At 47.5% G+C, this 19053-nt stretch overlaps 1 protein-coding gene across 2 annotated transcripts in view; it reads right to left on the bottom strand.

Moving 5' to 3' along the window:
* The window catches only part of TRAPPC11 (trafficking protein particle complex subunit 11), a 273835-nt gene that overhangs the window by 37221 nt on the left and 217561 nt on the right, over positions 1-19053 (bottom strand). For both annotated transcript variants that reach the window (XM_078783191.1, XM_078783192.1), the window contains exon 25: positions 9295-9454. In XM_078783191.1, coding sequence (XP_078639317.1) covers positions 9295-9454 — 160 coding nt within the window. The remainder of the gene's footprint in view (positions 1-9294; positions 9455-19053) is intronic.

Genomic DNA, 19053 nt, shown 5'->3' with positions numbered 1-19053 from the left:
CTTCATTAACGGTATGGACCTCAAACATCCGGGGCCTTTGCGCAAACCTGACTGATCTCTCCATACAGGTTGCTTCTGACAATCCAGACTTGATCTGCTTAACAGAGACTTTCCTCCAAGACAAGATGTCCTTAATATCTCTTCCTGGTTATTCCCTCCTCCGGTATGATAGACCTGAGCCTCGTCCTGGTGGTGGGGTGTCTATCTTTATCAAAAACTCTCTTCCTCACTCTCCTTGCACTGCACTCTCTCCTCCTCACCCCCAGGAGTACCTCTGGCTACGGCTTCCTCTCCGCTCCCACCTTTTGTTCATATGTGTTCTGTACCATCCTCCAAACAGTGATGACTCCATTTACATTTCACTGTCTGACAACATGGACCAACTTCTATCCACTCATCCCAACTCTCTCTTCCTCATATGTGGTGACTTCAACTGTCATCATGCCAGCTGGTTGGGTGTGGGTTCCTCTCTCACCAGTCATGGCACCTCAGCAAAGGACTTCTGTGACTCACTGGGATTGACACAATCTGTCAATTTCCCGACCCGGATCTCAGCCAATGGAGTATCTTCTCTTCTAGACTTGATTATGACAAACTTCCCTGCTAATGTCTGCTGCTCTTCTTCTGCTCCAATCGGTTCTTCTGATCATGTGCTTGTCAAAGTGGACATCTCTCTGGCCATTCTCAGAGAGCCTCCTCAGCATCGACGAGTCTGGCATTTCACTCAGGCCGACTGGGACGGTCTTCAATCAGCCATCAATCGTCTGGATTGGTCTCCCATCTCCACTGCCTCTGACATCAATTCTTCCTGGGAATTCTTCCAAAGCAAACTGCTCTCTCTCATGCACAGATTTATCCCATCTCGTCTTCAGTTGTCTTACCCTTCCTCCCGTCCATGGTACACTGAATCTTGTGGTGAGGCAGTTGCCCTGAAACAACTTGCCTTTGCCTCTTGGAAGGCAAATCCAACTGAAGGCAATCTCAGTTCCTTCCACCAAGCTCAGAACAAGTGTGTGTCTACCCTCAGGAGTGCCAGGAGGTACTATCTCTCCACACTCAAGAATGAACTCTCAAACCTGTCTCCTTCCTCCAAATCCTGGTGGCGTCTGGTCAAATCCGTTTCTGGTGTTTGTTCCCCCTCCATCCCCTCCCTTACCTCAAATGGCCACACAGTTGACATCGCACGTGACAAAGCCGAATGCCTCAACTCTGTGTTTGCCTCAAAATCTTGTGTCCCAAACCCATCTCTCTCTGTTCCCACCCTTCCCAGTCGAACCCAACTGCTCCTGGACTCTGTGTCCTTCTCTCCTGACAAGGTGGAGGAGTTTTTGTCTAACCTCGACTCTGATTCTGCAACTGGACCAGACGGCATCAGCCCACGGGTCCTAAAATCCTGCTCTGCTGCTCTATCTCACCCTCTCTCTGACCTTTTCACCCTCTCTTTTGCTCAAGGTCATCTGCCAGCATCCTGGAAATCAGCAAACATTACCGCTTTACACAAAAAAGGTGCAAAAACAGATCCTTGCAACTACAGACCAATCAGCCTGCTCCCAATTATCAGCAAAGTCATGGAATCCATCATTGCTTCGGATATGAAATCTTTCCTCTTCTCCAACGGCTTGTCTCTGATCATCAATTTGGTTTCAGACCAGGTCACGCTACTCTGGACATGCTGCTTCTGCTGTCTCAACAATGGATGGAGGTCCTCAATGCCAAACAGGAAATCAGAGCTGTCTCCCTCGACATATCACGTGCCTTCGATACGGTCTGGCACCCAGCTCTGCTCACCAAACTCTCCTCCTATGGTATCCATGGAAATCTCCATGCATGGCTTGCGGACTTCCTCTCTGGTCGTAGTCAACGTGTGGCCCTGAATGGATTTCTCTCAACTCCCCTTCCTGTTCAGGCTGGAGTTCCCCAAGGCAGTGTTCTGGGCCCTGTGCTTTTTCTGGTCTTTATCAATGATCTCTCCGACTCTCTGGAAAATCCTCTCTATCTCTTTGCTGATGACTCCACTCTCTGCCGCTCCATTCCTCTGCCCTCAGATCGGCAGTCTGCAGCCTCCTCACTCTCTGAAGACTTGGACAAAATCACAGACTGGTCAAACAAGTGGAACATGTCTTTCAATCCTGACAAATCTCACACTCTTACTATGTATCTCCGAAAAGATCGACTGGACAACCCTCCCATCTACTTTCTCAACAATCCTCTCCAAGAAGTTCTGTCGCTCAAGCTTTTGGGTCTCACTATCTGCCATGATCTTTCTTGGGAAAACCACATTTCCAAGCTGGCCTCCAAAGCCAGTCGCCGACTGGGCATCCTCCGTCGTGCGAAGTCCTTCCTCGGCACACATGAGCTCCTCACCACATACAAGGCTTTCATCCGCAGCTCAATGGAATACTGTTCTCCCCTATGGGCCGGTGCTCCTGCCTCACACCTAGCTCGGCTTCACGCTGTCGAAACCAAAGCTTTCAGAATTATTGGAATCTCCTGCGATGAAGCTATCTCTGAGGGCCTTTCACTCACTCACCGCAGGCAGGTAGGTGGTCTTTCTGTCTTCTACCGACTCCTCTCCGGCCTTGCACCCCCAGCTCTCTCTGTGCTCTGTCCCCTAAATATTCCTACAGGTCGCACAAGATCTGCCAGCAACCCTCTGATGGTTAAACTGCCAAAATCTCGGCTCTCTGCTCACCTTCACTCTTTCATTCCTCTTTTCTCCCGCCTCTGGAACAAACTCCCTCACTCCCTTCAATCCCACTCGTCCCTCGAGGTCTTTAAAACAGCTGTTCACCACCATCTCTTATCTTCCCCCATCCAAAACCTTGATCTTTTCTACCCCCGCTAATTCACCCCAGATCCATCTTGTTTGAAATTCCAACTTCTTTCCTGGAAGTCCTGGCAGTGTCCATATGTTTTATACCTCTCCCCCCCCCCCCCCCCCCCTTCCCATGCCCCCTGCCAATGCCCTCTCCCTCTTACAGATCTCTCAATGTCTCCATGTCTCTCGGTCCCTGCTCTCAAAATAATGTTGTGTTTGTGTCCTTCCTCCTCTCTCCCCATCTTGTCTACCGCTCCCGATGTTATATGTTTTATGTGTCGGTTTGTCTTTCTGTGTGATTAATGTTCGCTCTTTCACGAGCCTCGATCTTGTATACAAAAAAAAAAAAAAAAAAAAAAAAAAAATACAAGCAACCCCCTCCTGGTAAAACTCCCAAAATGCAGAATCGCTGATATTATCTTCACTCATTTGTTTCTCTTTTTCGACGAGGAGGGGAGTGTCGTTGAAGCTGAAGGGAAAGGTGTATACTGCATGTGTGAGAAGTGTTATGATTTATGGGAGCGAGACATGGGCAATGAACGTAGAGCAGCAACGAAGGCTGGAAAGGGTGGAAATGCGAATGGTTCGGTGGATGTGCGGAGTATCGTTGAGAGAGGAAGACAAATGATGAATTGCGAAGGATGATGGGAATAGAGCCTGTGATGGATGCTGTGAAGAGAAACAGTTTGAGATGGTTTGGTCATATGTTGAGGAAGGATGAAAGTGACTGGTTGAGAAGAGTGATGGAAATGAATGCAGAATGAAGTAGAGGACGGGGTAGACCGAGAAAGACTTCGTTAAAGATGGTCGAAGAAGAAATGCGGGCAAGGGGGTTAACAAAGGAAGACGCAGAAAATAGGGCAAAATGGAGAAGATTGTCATGGGGACCGCAAGGCTAACCCCTGCTCTTGCAGGGAAAATGGCCTTAAAATGCCTGTTGTTGTTTTGTTGTATTTGTTTCTCTTTTTCCAGCATGTCGAACCAACTTCCACATTTTCTTCAATCTCATTCTTCCCTCCAGGTCTTCAAGACAGCGGTTCACCAACAACTTAGATTGTCCCCGACCCAAAACCAGGTTCTTTTTTTTTTTACTCCCATTCATCCAGTTCTTTCCAAATTTCCAGTTTTTCCTTCCTAAGAGTTTGCTTCTGTATCTATCTCGTCCACCTCATGCATTCTCCTCGATCCTTCATTCCTCTGCACATCCATTTTCTGTTCACTTCTCCCTCTTATTTTGTCCCTCAACCCAACTGTTGGTGTTTTCCCCTCTTTCTACTGTTCCTTTTGTTCTGTTGCGTCCTGATCCGTCCTGTATTCCACCTCTTCCACGAGCCTTGATTTTGTATCCAAAAATAAATGTGCTCAATCCACTTTCGCAAAAGAAACAAAATAAAACATTACAATCGTGCAAAATATGATCAGTTGGAAATGTCAGGTGACATCGTTTAGTGTAAGAAACAAATATTTTTTGCAAGTGTTACGTGGTCCTCCCGGTAACTACCTGGTCTTGGTGACCCCCGGACCGTGGGAGGGACCCCGCCAGAAATATATATGGTTTATACGCTTTCGTAATGCACTCAATATGAAAGACACAACAATTCAAGTCAAGAAGAAACCCCCACACCAAGTATCCGGATTAATGGATAATATATTCCCAATCAATCAACCACACTCAACATTCAATCAACCACACTCAACAATCAATCAACAATATTACTCAGATGGCCATCTCATATATTTCCCCCCTTTCCCCACTCATGACCCCTCAATGGCCACTGTCCCTCACAATGTCTCTGGGCCCCTCCAGACCAAGGTGAAAGTCGACTTCTCCGCACACGGGCGGTTGAACGAACCCCTGGCTGACGTGCTCCCAAACGTGCATGTCGCGTACCGGGGACAGCTGCTGCCACGCACACCTCCTTGCGAAGCAGAGCGGGCAAAGCAACGCGGGCTCGCAAAGCGTGCGAGGCCCAAGGTGCGACCCGTACGTGTCCTTGTAGACGTTGAGGCGAACTGTGCCGGACGCTTGGTTCCGTGCACGAACCCACGGCAACTTGACGCGTAACCGGTAATTACCCCGCGCAGGTAACTCCTCTCGCCAGACGGGCTTTCAAACGCAGCGTTACCCACACTGCTCAATATCGACACCGCTCGCGTCGGAGCTGGGCGAGGAAGAAGAAGATCGCCGCTTCTCCCGGACCTCGTGTCTTTTTCTTCTTCCGGTTCACTATCTCGTTTCCGGTCTCCTGTTATCCGGAGCCTCTCTAACCCTTTAACCACAACAACCTTTAATAGAATAAACATTAATAAGCAATGACATGAATAGTAACTCCTCTAAATCCGGGATCCGTAACACTCCCCCCCTTCAAGAAAGAAAGTTTGAACCCCACGAAAACTTTCTGTGCCGGCCAACTTTGATAAACCAACCCGATACCCCAAATCATCAGTTCCCCCCCCCCCCCCCGGGCACAATTATCGCATCTCAAAAATAAAGCAACAAACTTTCACCAAAACCCCCCAGAGATTCCAAGGTAATTCCCTCTAGAGCAAGCGTCAACCACTTCTAGTTGCTCTTGGATGGAGGCCCAGCTGAGTACTCACTACATGGACGCCTGAAGGAATGTGGGGTTCACGGTTAGTCCGTGTAGGAACGTTCCCTACCGGGACGCCTTTTAAGAACATGGCGTTCACGGTTAGCCCGTGTAGGAGCCCAGGCTCGGCGGCTCCACCGTATATCGAGTGCTTCAACTTCTCCGGACTCCTAACAGTTACGGTGGGACCCCTTGTCCCAGCAGTCCCCTGACTGGCGGTCTCCTTCTCGGCCAGTCCTCTGCCAATCATTCTTTCGGGAGATGCCGTAACTCTGGGAGCCTCCATAGTAATATCGGCTGCTGCCAACACCAAAACTACCGCCAAGTGGTCCTCTTCTGTAGACCTCTCGACGCCTACGAAATGCCTTCCCCACTGTTATGGTCCGACCCTCCAAATCCTTACCATTCTAATTCTTCTCTGCCTCCCTGGCGTCTCTTGTGCTTGCAAACGTGACAAAGCCGAACCCTCTTGACCGTTGCGTTTCCCTGTCTTTTACCACCCGCACTTCCACCAGCGGCCCATATCTGTTGAAGACAGAGGTCAGAACTTCTTCCTCTGTGTTGAAGTTCAGTCCCCCTACAAATAACTTGGAACTTTTGTCGCCATCCCGAGCTGGGGTGGTGTTATTTCCCCTGCGGGGCTCTTTACCCACCCTCGGGTTACCATAAATTTGCCCCCCGGCCAAATCATTCCCGATAATCACAGATACTCCCTCTACAGGAAGCGTGGCTTGTAAACCGACGGTGACCGGTCCTGACACCAAATCGGATTCCACATGGATGACATGAAGTGGGGCACTAACACAGCCACTGATCCCTTGTAACCGAACACTATCACCAGTTGCGGTACTCTTTGACAATGGCAAAATGCCTTCAAGCATTAAGGATTGATGGGCTCCTGTGTCCCTCAATACCCTAACAGGTCTTGGGTTAGTCAAGTCTCCCTCGAGTGAGACAAACCCCTCATAAATAAATGGTTGGTAACTCTTCTGTGGGCGATTTCTTACGCTAGCCATCGCATTCGGAGTTGTAATAGTCGGACTCCGCTCTGGGTTGTCCCTTTTCCTGAGGTAACAACTGGACATCAAGTGTCCAGGTTTTTTGCAAAAGGCGCAAGTAGGCCCGGAGGAAAAACTCGTGGTCTGCCTCGGGCCCCCCGGGAAATAAGTTTGTCTTGGGCCCGTAGCCCTCTGATTTCGAACAGTTGGGGTATCCGCGTTGTCCCCATAATCCTCTCGAGGCCGCCGCCATGTATTGTTGTTCTCCGCACCGGGTGTTCCATAACTCCCCTGCTGAAGTCTAGGCGAGGAGCTAGGTGCGTGGACCCCTATCCGGTGTGTTAAGGCATAATCATCTGCCATGGTGGCTGCGTCCCACAACTTTGGTACTTTCTTTTCCTGCAGGTACACTTTGATGTCCTCGTGGACACACTGTTGAAATTCCTCCACCAGCATCAGGTCACGCAATGCTTCGAAGTCTTTCCCGACTCCTTTTGACTCACACCACCGATCAAACATGTTTTCTTTCACTCTGGCAAACTCCACATGGGTCTCACTCTCCCTCTTCCTGGCATTCCTGAATTTTTGCCGGTAAGCTTCAGGAACCAACTCATAGGCTTTGAGAATGTGCCTCTTCAATACCTCATAATCTGCGCATTGGTCCATTGGTAGCGCCGAATAAATATCTTGAGCTTTACCCACCAGCACACTTTGCACTAGTATGGTCCAGGCCTCCTCCGGCCAGTTTAACTGTCGAGCCACTTTCTCAAAGTGTGGAAAAAATTTAGCGACTTCCTTTTCACTGAAGGGTGGAACCAGCCTCACATGTCTGCCCACATCCCAGGTGTTCTGGCTAGGTGTCGACCCCGTCAGCAAGGGTGGTACCTCTCCCCGTTCTCTCATTAAATCCAGCTCCTTGAATTTAATCTCTTGCTGAAGCGCCAGATCACGTTCCTTCAACTCCCTTTCGGCTTTTCTCTCCTCTGCTTCGAGTTCCCTAGCAGCTCTCCTCTCCTCTGCTTTTCTCCCTTCTAACCTTTCCTGGAGTTCTCGTTCCACTCTCCTCTCCTCTGCTTGTTTCTCTTCTCTCCTCTCTTCTGCTTTCCTTTCTTCTTCTGCTCTTTCCTTTTCTGCTTTCCTTTCTTCTTCTGCTAACCTTTCCTGGAGTTCTCGTTCCACTCTCCTTTCCTCTGCTTGTTTCTCTTCTCTCCTCTCTTCTGCTTTCCTTTCCTCTTCTGCTCTTTCCTTTTCTGCTTTCCTTTCTTCTTCTGCTCTTTCCTTTCCTCTGTTTTCATCCTTTCTAACCTTTCCTGGAGTTCTCGTTCCACTCTCCTTTCCTCTGCTTGTTTCTCTTCTCTCCTCTCTTCTGCTTTCCTTTCCTCTTCTGCTCTTTCCTTTTCTGCTTTCCTTTCTTCTTCTGCTCTTTCCTTTTCTGCTTTCCTTTCCTCTTCTTTGATCCGTTCCTGGCTCCGTAATTGCAACTCCAGTTTCCGGAGCTCAACGTCTTCTGGTTCTTCGGGTAGCCACTGCCAGGCTAACTCGTCCCATGTTCCTAATCCCACCATAGATTGTATCACCGTGGTCTGCAACTCTGCCTTCCTCAAATTAGTTCGGACCTCCAAGTTAAAATGTTTGGCCAATTTCAAGAGGTCCGCTTTTAGTAACGCTCGGAACTGTGCCTCACTAGGTGTTACCGCAAAGTTCTGTGCCACAAACGCCATGGTGACTACTGGTAACACCTGTTAACCTTCACCCCAGAAATTTCCAACAAAGAAAAGCAACAGTATTACTATTATTGGTATTGTTTTTTTTTTTTGTTTTTTTTTTTGTTGTTGTTTTGTCGGCAGAGCAAAACAATTTTGGGAACGTTGGAAAAGTTCCCACTCTTGGGAATTCTTTCCCGGCCTAAAATGTAGAAAATTTTATAGATCCCGGACGAGCCCCCAATTCTGTTACGTGGTCCTCCCGGTAACTACCTGGTCTTGGTGACCCCCGGACCGTGGGAGGGACCCCGCCAGAAAGATATATGGTTTATACGCTTTCGTAACGCACTCAATATGAAAGACACAACAATTCAAGTCAAGAAGAAACCCCCACACCAAGGATCCGGATTAATGGATAATATATTCCCAATCAATCAACCACACTCAACAATCAATCAACAATATTACTCAGATGGCCATCTCATATATTTCCCCCCTTTCCCCACTCACGACCCCTCAATGGCCACTGTCCCTCACAATGTCTCTGGGCCCCTCCAGACCAAGGTGAAGGTCGACTTCTCCGCACACGGGCGGTTGAACGAACCCCTGGCTGACGTGCTCCCAAACGTGCACGTCGCGTACCGGGGACAGCTGCTGCCACGCACACCTCCTTGCGAAGCAAAGCGGGCAAAGCAACGTGGGTTCGCAAAGCGCGCGAGGCCCAAGGTGCGACCCGTACGTGTCCTTGTAGACGTTGAGGCGAACTGTGCCGGACGCTTGGTTCCGTGCACGAACCCACGGCAACTTGACGCGTAACCGGTAATTACCCCGCGCAGGTAACTCCTCTCGCCAGACGGGCTTTCAAACGCAGCGTTCCCCACGCTGCTCAATATCGACACCGCTCGCGTCGGAGCTGGGCGAGGAAGAAGAAGATCGCCGCTTCTCCCGGACCTCGTGTCTTTTTCTTCTTCCGGTTCACTATCCCGTTTCCGGTCTCCTGTTATCCGGAGCCTCTCTAACCCTTTAACCACAACAACCTTTAATAGAATAAAAATTAATAAGCAATGACATGAATAGTAACTCCTCTAAATCCGGGATCCGTAACACAAGTAGTAGGAAGGGCAGAAACATTGCAATCCAAAGGTAGTAATTGGCACCTTACAGGAGAAGCACAAAACAAGCACCTTGTTTTAGATGCGAAGCAGGGTCACCATCCGGAGAAGCCATTGGTGGCTGAAGTCGGAAGCAGCCACGAGCAATGGTAATGGGGCAAGGTGAGAGGCTTAGGATATTCGTCTGCAGCAGGAAAGGATCGTCGGAATAGATTCTTGTCATCGATTCAACCTGTGGAAGGGATCCAAATGAAAACGGAGCCACAAAGATTGTACGTCCATTTTGGTTTGTTCTATTCAATGTGTAATATCAGAAATGAGTTACAGATATAATGGAAGAGGATATATTTGAGTGCATATATGCACATACTGATGTATTGTTGCGGGCTATGGCAGAGGAGACGTGTTCATCATGGGACTACCATTGGATGGGGGACGCGCTTGATGGAGAAAACATCTAAACTGCTGATCTCCACCAAATTCCTATCATTGGACTATGGTTCGAGAGGTTGGGCTGCAAATAACAACCCCCTTCCCCTTGCCTAAAAGAAAGAAAGCAAAGCTTCAAAAGTTGGATTCAAAGTTGGCATTAATTCAGCGATCGACCAGGATTCGAACTCAGGATCCTAGGATCCCAAGCCAGAACCCTAACCGCTAAGCCAACACCAGGCTGGGGTCAAAATCGATATATATCTCAAAAAGTTGTGGACAGATTATGAAAAGAACTTGGCGGGTGAGTTGCGTAGATGGCAAGAACAAGCCAATTAAATGCTGGTTAAGGTACACATCCAGCCTATCAGTGAGATGGGGACTTCAAGTTTGAGATTTAAGGCCGAATAGCAATGGTGAGAGAGCAGCATGTCCATAGTAGAGTAGAGCGACCATTATGGAGGTCACACGGTAGGGATGGTAGCAATGGGGAATACGGTGGGAGCAGAGGTGGTGGGGCACATGCCACGGTGGGGGGGGGGGGGGGGGGGAGGGAGAAGCGGGGTGGAGGGAGGGAGTGGAGGTAACGGGGCATGTGGAGGTTGGTGGAGGAAGGAGGCATGTGGGGGGAGAGGCGGAAGCAGTGGGGGCGGAGGCAGTGGGGCACACGGGATGGTGGGGGGAGAGGGGGTGGAGGGAGTGGAGGTAACGGGGTACGCGGTGTGGGGTGGAGGCAACGGGGTACACAGCAGGAGCAGAGGCATAGGGGCATGCGATAGGGGCAGAGGCAGCGGGGCACAAACACATTGTCACATGGTGGGGGCGGAGGCATTGAGGCATGTGATGGGGTAGAGGCAGTGGGATATGCGGTTGTAGTGGGGAATGCAATGGGGGGGGGGGGGGGCAGAGGCAGCGCGGCACAGAGGCAGTGGGCACACGGTGGGGATGGAGGCATCATGAATGTGGTGAGGGTGGAGGCAGAGGCAGAGGGCAAGCGGTGGGTGTGCAGGCAGCAGGGCATGTGGTTGGGTGGACACAGGTGGGGCATGTGGTGAGGATGGAGGTAGCGGGGCACGTGGTGTGGGGTGGAGGCAGCGGGGAACATGGTGGGGGCTGCAGGGTGCATGGAAGGGTTACAGAAAGGAATGGGTTAACAGTTAATGTTGGGCAAAAATGCACGTGTATTAGTTGTGTTTGAAAAAGTGTGGGGTGAAGAGAGGAGGTAGGGAAAGGAATTAGTAATGGTATTTAGGGTTCAAATATGCATACTGACAACATAAAAAATACGTGATGACATCAGGTTCAAATAAGATGTTTCTGGTGGAATAATCTGCATATTATTTTGCTGGGATCAGGGCTTAATTTGCAGACAATCATTAAATCTCTGCTCAATTTGGTTTTTCCCAAAAGCCCTCACAGCAAAGTGCTTATTGATTTTTGCTGTCTCTGTTTTTGATGTCTCCCACTTCATCAACGCATGATACAATGCAGCACTATCGCCTGGACGCAAAGTGCCATTATCCCAATTGCCGTGAACTTATCTTCTTCAATTTATCAACTGCATCTATATGTCATACTTATAAAAAGAGGAGTTTATCTCTGACCGTCCCCAAACTACTCCCTCAGTTTTGGGGTTAGCCCCACCAAACCTTCCGTGGAACCTCTTGGGATCTCAGCAGGTGTTCTATCTAAGGTGGGTGGGAGGTTTCATAAATTTCTCAATACAATTACGATTTTGAGATTCCACCCGGACAAAGCTGCTCCCTCTCTGCACGTAAACACATTCACGGGTTCGGCATTTGCAGTTTCACCATTTACTGCATGTGGAAACATCCGCTGGTTTGATAATATCTCTATACAATTGTGATTTTGAGTTTCCACCCTTGTGCCGCCACTTTTTTTTTTTTTACATCCTAAGGGGAGGTGTTTCATGAATTGCTCCATACAATTATGATTTTGATTTTCGATCCGTACGAAGTGTTTCCTATCCGCCCTTGCTCGCCAGCATATTTGTCTGTATTGGTTATCACGTTGGAATGTCATTTATATTAGTTTACCTCATGAGAATTTGTAACATTGTATTTTGTTATATTAATGGTGTAGTATTAATTTGTGATTGGAATAATACTGTTTGGAATGAAAATATAGAGAGATTGAGTTTACAGAAGAATGAGTGGGAGGAGTTTTCATAAAATTTCTCAAAACTTTTTTTTGAGCTTTCGGGCTCTCACCCATGCGCAGCATGGGTACCTCACTAGTATGTATGTACACACACACACGCGCGAGCACGCACACAGTAGAGCACAAATTAAAGCTATTTATACATTACATACTTGCCATTTAGTTTGACAAATTAACCTCAAACTTTCAAATAATCTGCAAGCACGATCTGAACATGTCAGTGAAGGTTTGTCATATTTTCCTTAGGCAATCCATAACAATAAAAGGCAATGTGTGTCCATTAGTTAGTCAGTCGGTGTGTGTGAGTGTGAGTGTGTGTGTGTGTGTGTGTCCACCATAACTCCAAAACAATGAAACCTAACGGCCCCAAACTTTGCATGCACACGAAGGGAAATCCAATGGAGTGCATTAATGAAACCTGGATGGTTGGGTGTGTTTAAACCCCTTTTGAAGATCATTAACCAGTATATTTGATAATCTTTTATCCTAAGTCAGCCCGCTATATCTCACAGAGGTCTTCAGCTTTGTCGGCCTGCTCAAAATGCCTTGCCTTGGAACGGTTTCTGCACGATTAACCCATAAAGCACGTCGGGCCATAATTGTGGCTGAGATATGTATGCACATTAGTCTCAACTGATGTCAACCCAAACAACGAATCATGACCTTTCTTCCAATGGAATCATGACCTTTCTTGCAATGTATAATGCTGAGTAACTTATAAAAGCTTGCTTCTAATTGGTGGAGAAAAGACGATGACAAGAAAGCATTTCCTTACCAGTAAATCCAGAACTGGTCAAAATTCTTGCCACCGAGATAATGTCGGCAGAATAGCCATGATTATAATCCTCCTGCCCTTTAAAAAAAAATGATTCATTCTTACATTCATCCTCAGCCTTGATTGAATGCACATCCGATCACTTCCATATGCCTTCCCATTGTAGGGAAAATAAGGGCAAAGAACCTCAAGTACTATTTGACTTCATTTATACACAAATCATTGGTGACAACCATACTATTCAGCTGATGGAGTAGGGGGGGAAGGAGGGGAGGGATGTCAGCAGGAGGGTGCGTTGGTTGATTGGTGAGGTGATACCATTTGCAGGTGCTCCATCTTAGGCCACAAAACAGCCTACTTTGCAGGTCAATGTGCAAGAACAGTGCCATATTGAACAGTGCGGTGATGGAGTATTTATGCAAGGAAATGCGAGAAAAACAGAGAAACAGGAAAGTTCCAGTGGGTACAGACGAGTCTGTGTTGCATTTCAATATGACCCCACACTGCAACTTTACACGCTCGCAGTGTGGTTGTATCCCTCAATTTCCTCTTGAAAGGAAAAATGCATTCAACGCATTTCAGTTTTCCATCCGCAATATACTTCCAACCTCGACTGAATCATACGGTTGTCACCAAAGCTTTGTGGATAAAAGGAATCAAGTGGTATACTTGCTCACCTTTGCACAAAGTAAAATTCCATAAAAAGAAGAAACATATTGGTATTGTGTTGTTGTTGTTGTTTTAATGAAATTTCACTGACTGTTTAAGTATCAATATCCACCTCCTGCTCTCCAACTGCCCCATTTCACTGAATAATGACTTGTGTCACCACTTCCCTCTTTTTCCTATCTCGTCACCCACTCACCCACCCATCCTTATATTTTCTACATTCTTGAATCGCACTGGCCACAAAACCAGCACCTTTGGGCTACCACTTTGGTCTCACAATTTATTCTCTTTCTTCACATGTTCTGCAATTCACATGCAGAGCAAGTGATTACCACCCTAGGCTAGTTTCCATTCTCAATCCCACACTTCACAAAGTCACAGTCCGATTTATTTATAACACCAAGGCAGCCCTTATGCACTCTTTTACCCGAATAGTACCAATCCTGTGCGAAAATCTGTTGTGCAAATGTTAAATATTGAATTAAATACGGTTAGAAACGAGTTAGATTGTCTCGGATCATAATCTGTCGTCTCTCGACACTTACGATGCTTTGGCTTTAACACATCGCAGCTTTACAAGAGCTCCGCATTGTTGTTGTTGTGGTTCTTGTTGGGTGTCGAGTTTTGAAATGTGCACCCATTGGTTGGACAGCTTCCGGACCCCACCCATATTTGTCGCTCGACTCCACCAACCATGGCATCCAGACAAAATAACATGGCCGCCAGCTTCGTTTTTTGGTGGGCCTAAGACATCAGGCCTGTAGGCCTCTGCTGATTATACACTGCCTGGGTTTGTTGCATCAGACTTCCATTGGGTTTGTTTGGGTCAAATGTTATTCATGATGGGGGCCCCAGAAAAATGTAAGCATTTGTCAAATAAAAATGAGTAGCAAGGTTTAATAAAACCCGTTAGCACGCACGATATTCGCCTCCCTAAAAAAATAGCATTTCATAATTTTTTTGGACGGCCCCATATTGGGATTAAACAATCTATGCCAATGTGACGAATCAGCTTGTTCTGATATAACCGTGGAGACGCTAACATGGATGAGAGGTGTCGAGTTAATCTTTCAAAAGCTCATGAAATGTGTGTTTCCCAATCAGCCCCTTTATTTGATTTTGTCGCTGAATGTGACCACAGTGCGTTCATTCTTTGTTCTGCTCTACCAGTTACTCCTCTTCCACTTAAATCAAAATTTACTTACTGGGTTAAAAAATATCTGTGAAATGTGCAATGCAAATATGACTCACAGCCCCAAATTCAAAATCCCATACCAATATCAAGGCTGAACACTTTTTATTTTTCTACAAAAGTGAGGCAGGTTGAAGAGCAAGGTTAGATTGACCATGGGGGAGCAGGGCAATTGGGTACAACTGGCAAGGGGGTTAAAGAGAGAGGAAGACAGAGAGAGAGTGAACCCTGAAATTAACAATTGAGAGTGTTGGGTTGGGATGGATTAATGGGGGTAAAAAAGACTTGGATTTGGAGAGGAGACTTGGATCGACAGAGGAATTCCCAGTCTGCTGCTGGTTTTGGAGGTTAGCTTTGCTGTGTGGTCGGCCCAGGAAAAGTCATGGCTGATGGTGAGAGGCCAAGCGGTTCAAGAGACTGAACATCTTCCAGGGGATGAGCACGGAAACGGGTAGGTGGGTTTGTTTGACGATCACTCCAAATTGATAAGGTGACAATGTGGGATTTTCGAGAATTGAAGGACATGTTCCATTTATCAGACCAGAGTCGAGTCATTTCAACAATCATCTTGCTAATCAGAAGGCTAAATTCTCCAATCAGTGTCTTTCTTCAATGTCCTGTTGGCTCCATGTCAAGTCTGTCTCTAGTGTGCGCTCCCTTCCACCCCATCCCTCAGTTAAAACCATATAACTGCAGACTCTGCTCAAAATATGGCAGACAGTCTCGTTTTTGTTCCAAATCTCACGCTTCCAACCAATCCAGCTACGTCCCGATCATACCCCCTCATTGTCAATATTGGAAGTTGTGCCTTTCTCATCTGCTAAGGAAGAGAAAGTTATATCCGGTATTAAAACTGCATCTGTGATGGGTCCTGATGGTATCAGTGCCTGTTATCGAATCCTGCTTTGCTGCTCTTGTGCCTCCTCCGTCTGCGATCTCCAGCCTACTTCTTCACTTTTGGCTGCTTTTCATCTGCTTGGAAGTTAGCTAACATCACTTGGGTTCAAAAGAAGTGTGAAAAAACGGATCCCCTAACAACAAAGCAGTAAAGGGAATTACATTCATGAACAAAATCATGGAATCCAAAATCATTATTAACATAAGGTCTTTGATAAGCACAATCAGACATCAAGGCTTTGGTGACGTGCTCCTAATTCTGTTTTCAAGCAACCTGATTTCTGATCACGAGTTTGGATTTCATTCAGGACATGCTGCTGCTCCACTCGTAGCAATGCTCAGAGACTGGTAATCTCAAACAAGAGGACAGGATTGTTGCCTTCGACATATCTCAGGTATTCGACACAGTTTGGTATTCTAATATGCTTTCCAAGCTCTCAATGACTTAAGAGGCTGCGTCCATGTCCAGCCTTTTGACTTCCTCCACTTAACGTGTTGCTATCAACGGAACCATCTTCCCCCACCTGGTGGGAGATTGAGTGCCCCAAGGCATAGTCCTGGGCGAGGTCTTCTTTCTCATCTACCATCTTTCCCATCTAGAATACACACACTTACATTTTTCAGATGACTCCACACTGGCATACAGTACCCCTAGTCCATTGAAAGGCAGACATCAGCTGTGTCCCTCTGAGCTGATCGAGCATGGATTAGATGTTTATCTGAGAAATGTAACACGTTTTTTCATTCCAGCAAATTGCACAATCACATTCTGTCACCCCGGAAGCACTGTCAAACTAGAACGGCACTCAGTAGAGAGCATACCTCCGCCTGGTTGGCCATATCACTCAATGGTGAAGAATCACTTAAAAATTCTACGAGCTGTATCTTCACCAAAATTGAATCGATTCTTTCTTGTCACACACACAACCTCTCCAACAAGTTTCGTCCAACTCCATCCATAAATTTTGATATATCCTGCTATGTATCGTTTTGGCCCGATCTGCCAATGGTGAAGAATCACTTAAGAAATTAAATAACTCATATCCGAATCCATATTCAGATCTTCACCAAAATTGAATCGAATCGTCCTTGTCAGACACCCAACTGGTCCACCAAGTTTCGTCCAAATCCGTCCATATCTTTGATATATCCTGCTATGTATCATTTTTGGCCCGATCTCCCAATGGTGAACAATCACTTCAACAAATTCCAGCAGCCGGATCCGAATCCGGATCTTCACCAAAATCTAATTATTTCATCCTCGTCACATACGCTACATCGTAGCGCCAAATTTCGTCCGAATCCGTCCGCAACTTTTTGAGATATTTTGTTGACAAACGGACAGACAAACGGACAGACAGGGGTGAAAACATAAGCTCCATCCACCTTTGGTGGAGGAGGTAACAAACCCAGCCACCTTTCTATTTCCATGGCTAGCTACTGTAGACTGGTAACAAACCCAACGACCTCTTCCTCCTCTTCCACATCTTACCCTACACCCCCCCCCCCCCCCTGTTCTGGACCCGATGCTCCCCCTTCCTCTTCATTAACGGTATGGACCTCAAACATCCGGGGCCTTCGCTCAAACTTGACTGACCTCTCCATACAGGTTGCTTCTGACAAACCAGATGTGATCTGCTTAACAGAAACTTTCCTCCTTCATGATGCCTCTGATGCCTTGGTATCTCTCCCAGGTTACTCCCTCCTCCGGTATGATAGACCTGAGCCTCGTCCTGGAGGTGGGGTTGCTATCTTTATAAAAAACTCTCTTCCTCACTCGCCCTCCACTGCCCTCTCTCCACCTCACCCCCAGGAATACCTTTGGCTACGGCTTCCCCTTCGCTCCCACCTTTTGTTCATATGTGTGTTGTACCGTCCACCAAACAGCGATGACTCCATCTACATCTCACTGTCTGATATTATGGACCAACTTCTATCTACCCATCCCAACTCTCTCTTCCTCATATGTGGTGATTTCAATTGTCACCATGCCAGTTGGCTGGGTGTGGGTACCTCTCTCACCAGCCATGGCTCTTCAGCAAAGGACTTCTGCGACTCACTGGGACTGACACAATCTGTCAATTTCCCGACCCGGATCTCAGTCAATGGAGCATCTTCTCTTCTGGATTTGGTTATGACAAACTTCCCTGAAAATGTCTGCTGCTCTTCTTCTGCTCCAATCGGCTCATCTGATCATGTGCTTGTTAAAGTGGACATCTCTCTGACCATTCTCAGAGAGCCTCCTCAGCATCGACGAGTCTGGCATTTCACTCAGGCCAACTGGCACGGTCTTCAAGCAGCCATCAATCATCTGGACTGGTCTCCCATCTCTACCGCCTCTGACATCAACTCATCCTGGGAATTCTTTCAAAGTAAATTGCTCTCTCTCATGCACAGATTTATCCCATCTCGTCTTCAGTTGTCATACCCTTCCTCCCGTCCATGGTACACGGAATCTTGTGGTGAGGCTGTTGCCCTGAAACAACTTGCTTTCGTCTCCTGGAAAGCAAATCCAACGGAAGGAAATCCCCTCTCTTTTGCTCAAGGTCATCTGCCATCTGCTTGGAAATCAGCCAACATCACCGCTTTGCACAAAAAAGGTGCAAAAACAGATCCCAGCAACTACAGACCAATCAGCCTTCTCCCAATTATCAGCAAAGTCATGGAATCCATCATTGCTTCAGATATTAAATCTTTCCTCTTCTCCAATGGCTTGATCTCTGATCATCAATTTGGTTTCAGACCTGGTCACTCTACTCTGGACATGCTGCTTCTGCTTTCTCAACAATGGATGGAGGTCCTCAACGCCAAACAGGAAATTAGAGCCGTCTCCCTTGACATTTCACGTGCCTTCGATACGGTCTGGCACCCTGCTCTGCTCACCAAACTCTCCTCCTTTGGTATCCATGGAAATCTCCACGCATGGCTGGCGGACTTCCTCTCTGGTCGTAGTCAACGTGTGGCCCTGAATGGGTTTCTCTCATCTCCTCTTCCTGTTCAGGCTGGAGTTCCCCAAGGTAGTGTTCTGGGCCCTGTGCTTTTTCTGGTCTTCATCAATGATCTCTCTGACTCTCTTGAAAATCCTCTCTATCTCTTTGCTGACGACTCTACTCTCTGTCGCTCCATTCCTCATCCCTCAGATCGGCAGTCTGCAGCCTCCTCACTCTCTGCAGACCTAGACAAAATCACAGACTGGTCAAACAAGTGGAACATGTCTTTCAATCCTGACAAATCTCACACTCTTACAATGTCTCTCCGAAAGGACCGACTGGACAACCGTCCCATCTACTTTCTCAACAATCCTCTCCAAGAAGTTCTGTCGCTCAAGCTTTTGGGTCTCACTATCTGCCATGATCTTTCTTGGGAAAACCACATTTCCAAGCTGGCCTCCAAAGCCAGTCGCCGACTGGGCATCCTCCATCGTGCGAAGTCCTTCCTTGGCACACCTGGGCTCCTCACCACATACAAGGCCTTCATCCGCAGCTCAATGGAATACTGTTCCCCCCTCTGGGCTGGTGCTCCTGCCTCACACCTTGCTCGGCTTCACGCTGTTGAGGCCAAAGCTTTCAGAATCATTGGAATCTCCTGCGATGTAGTCAACACCGAGGGCCTTTCACTCACTCACCGCAGGCAGGTTGGTGGTCTTTCTGTCTTCTACCGACTCCTCTCCGGCCTTGCTCCCCCAGCT

The sequence above is a fragment of the Myxine glutinosa genome, chromosome 8, assembly GCF_964187855.1.
Source record: "Myxine glutinosa chromosome 8, kmMyxGlut1.1, whole genome shotgun sequence".
Taxonomy (NCBI): Eukaryota; Metazoa; Chordata; class Myxini; order Myxiniformes; family Myxinidae; genus Myxine; species Myxine glutinosa.
The sequence above is the reverse complement of the archived record's forward strand: the minus strand, read 5'-3'. Positions and strand labels throughout refer to the sequence as shown.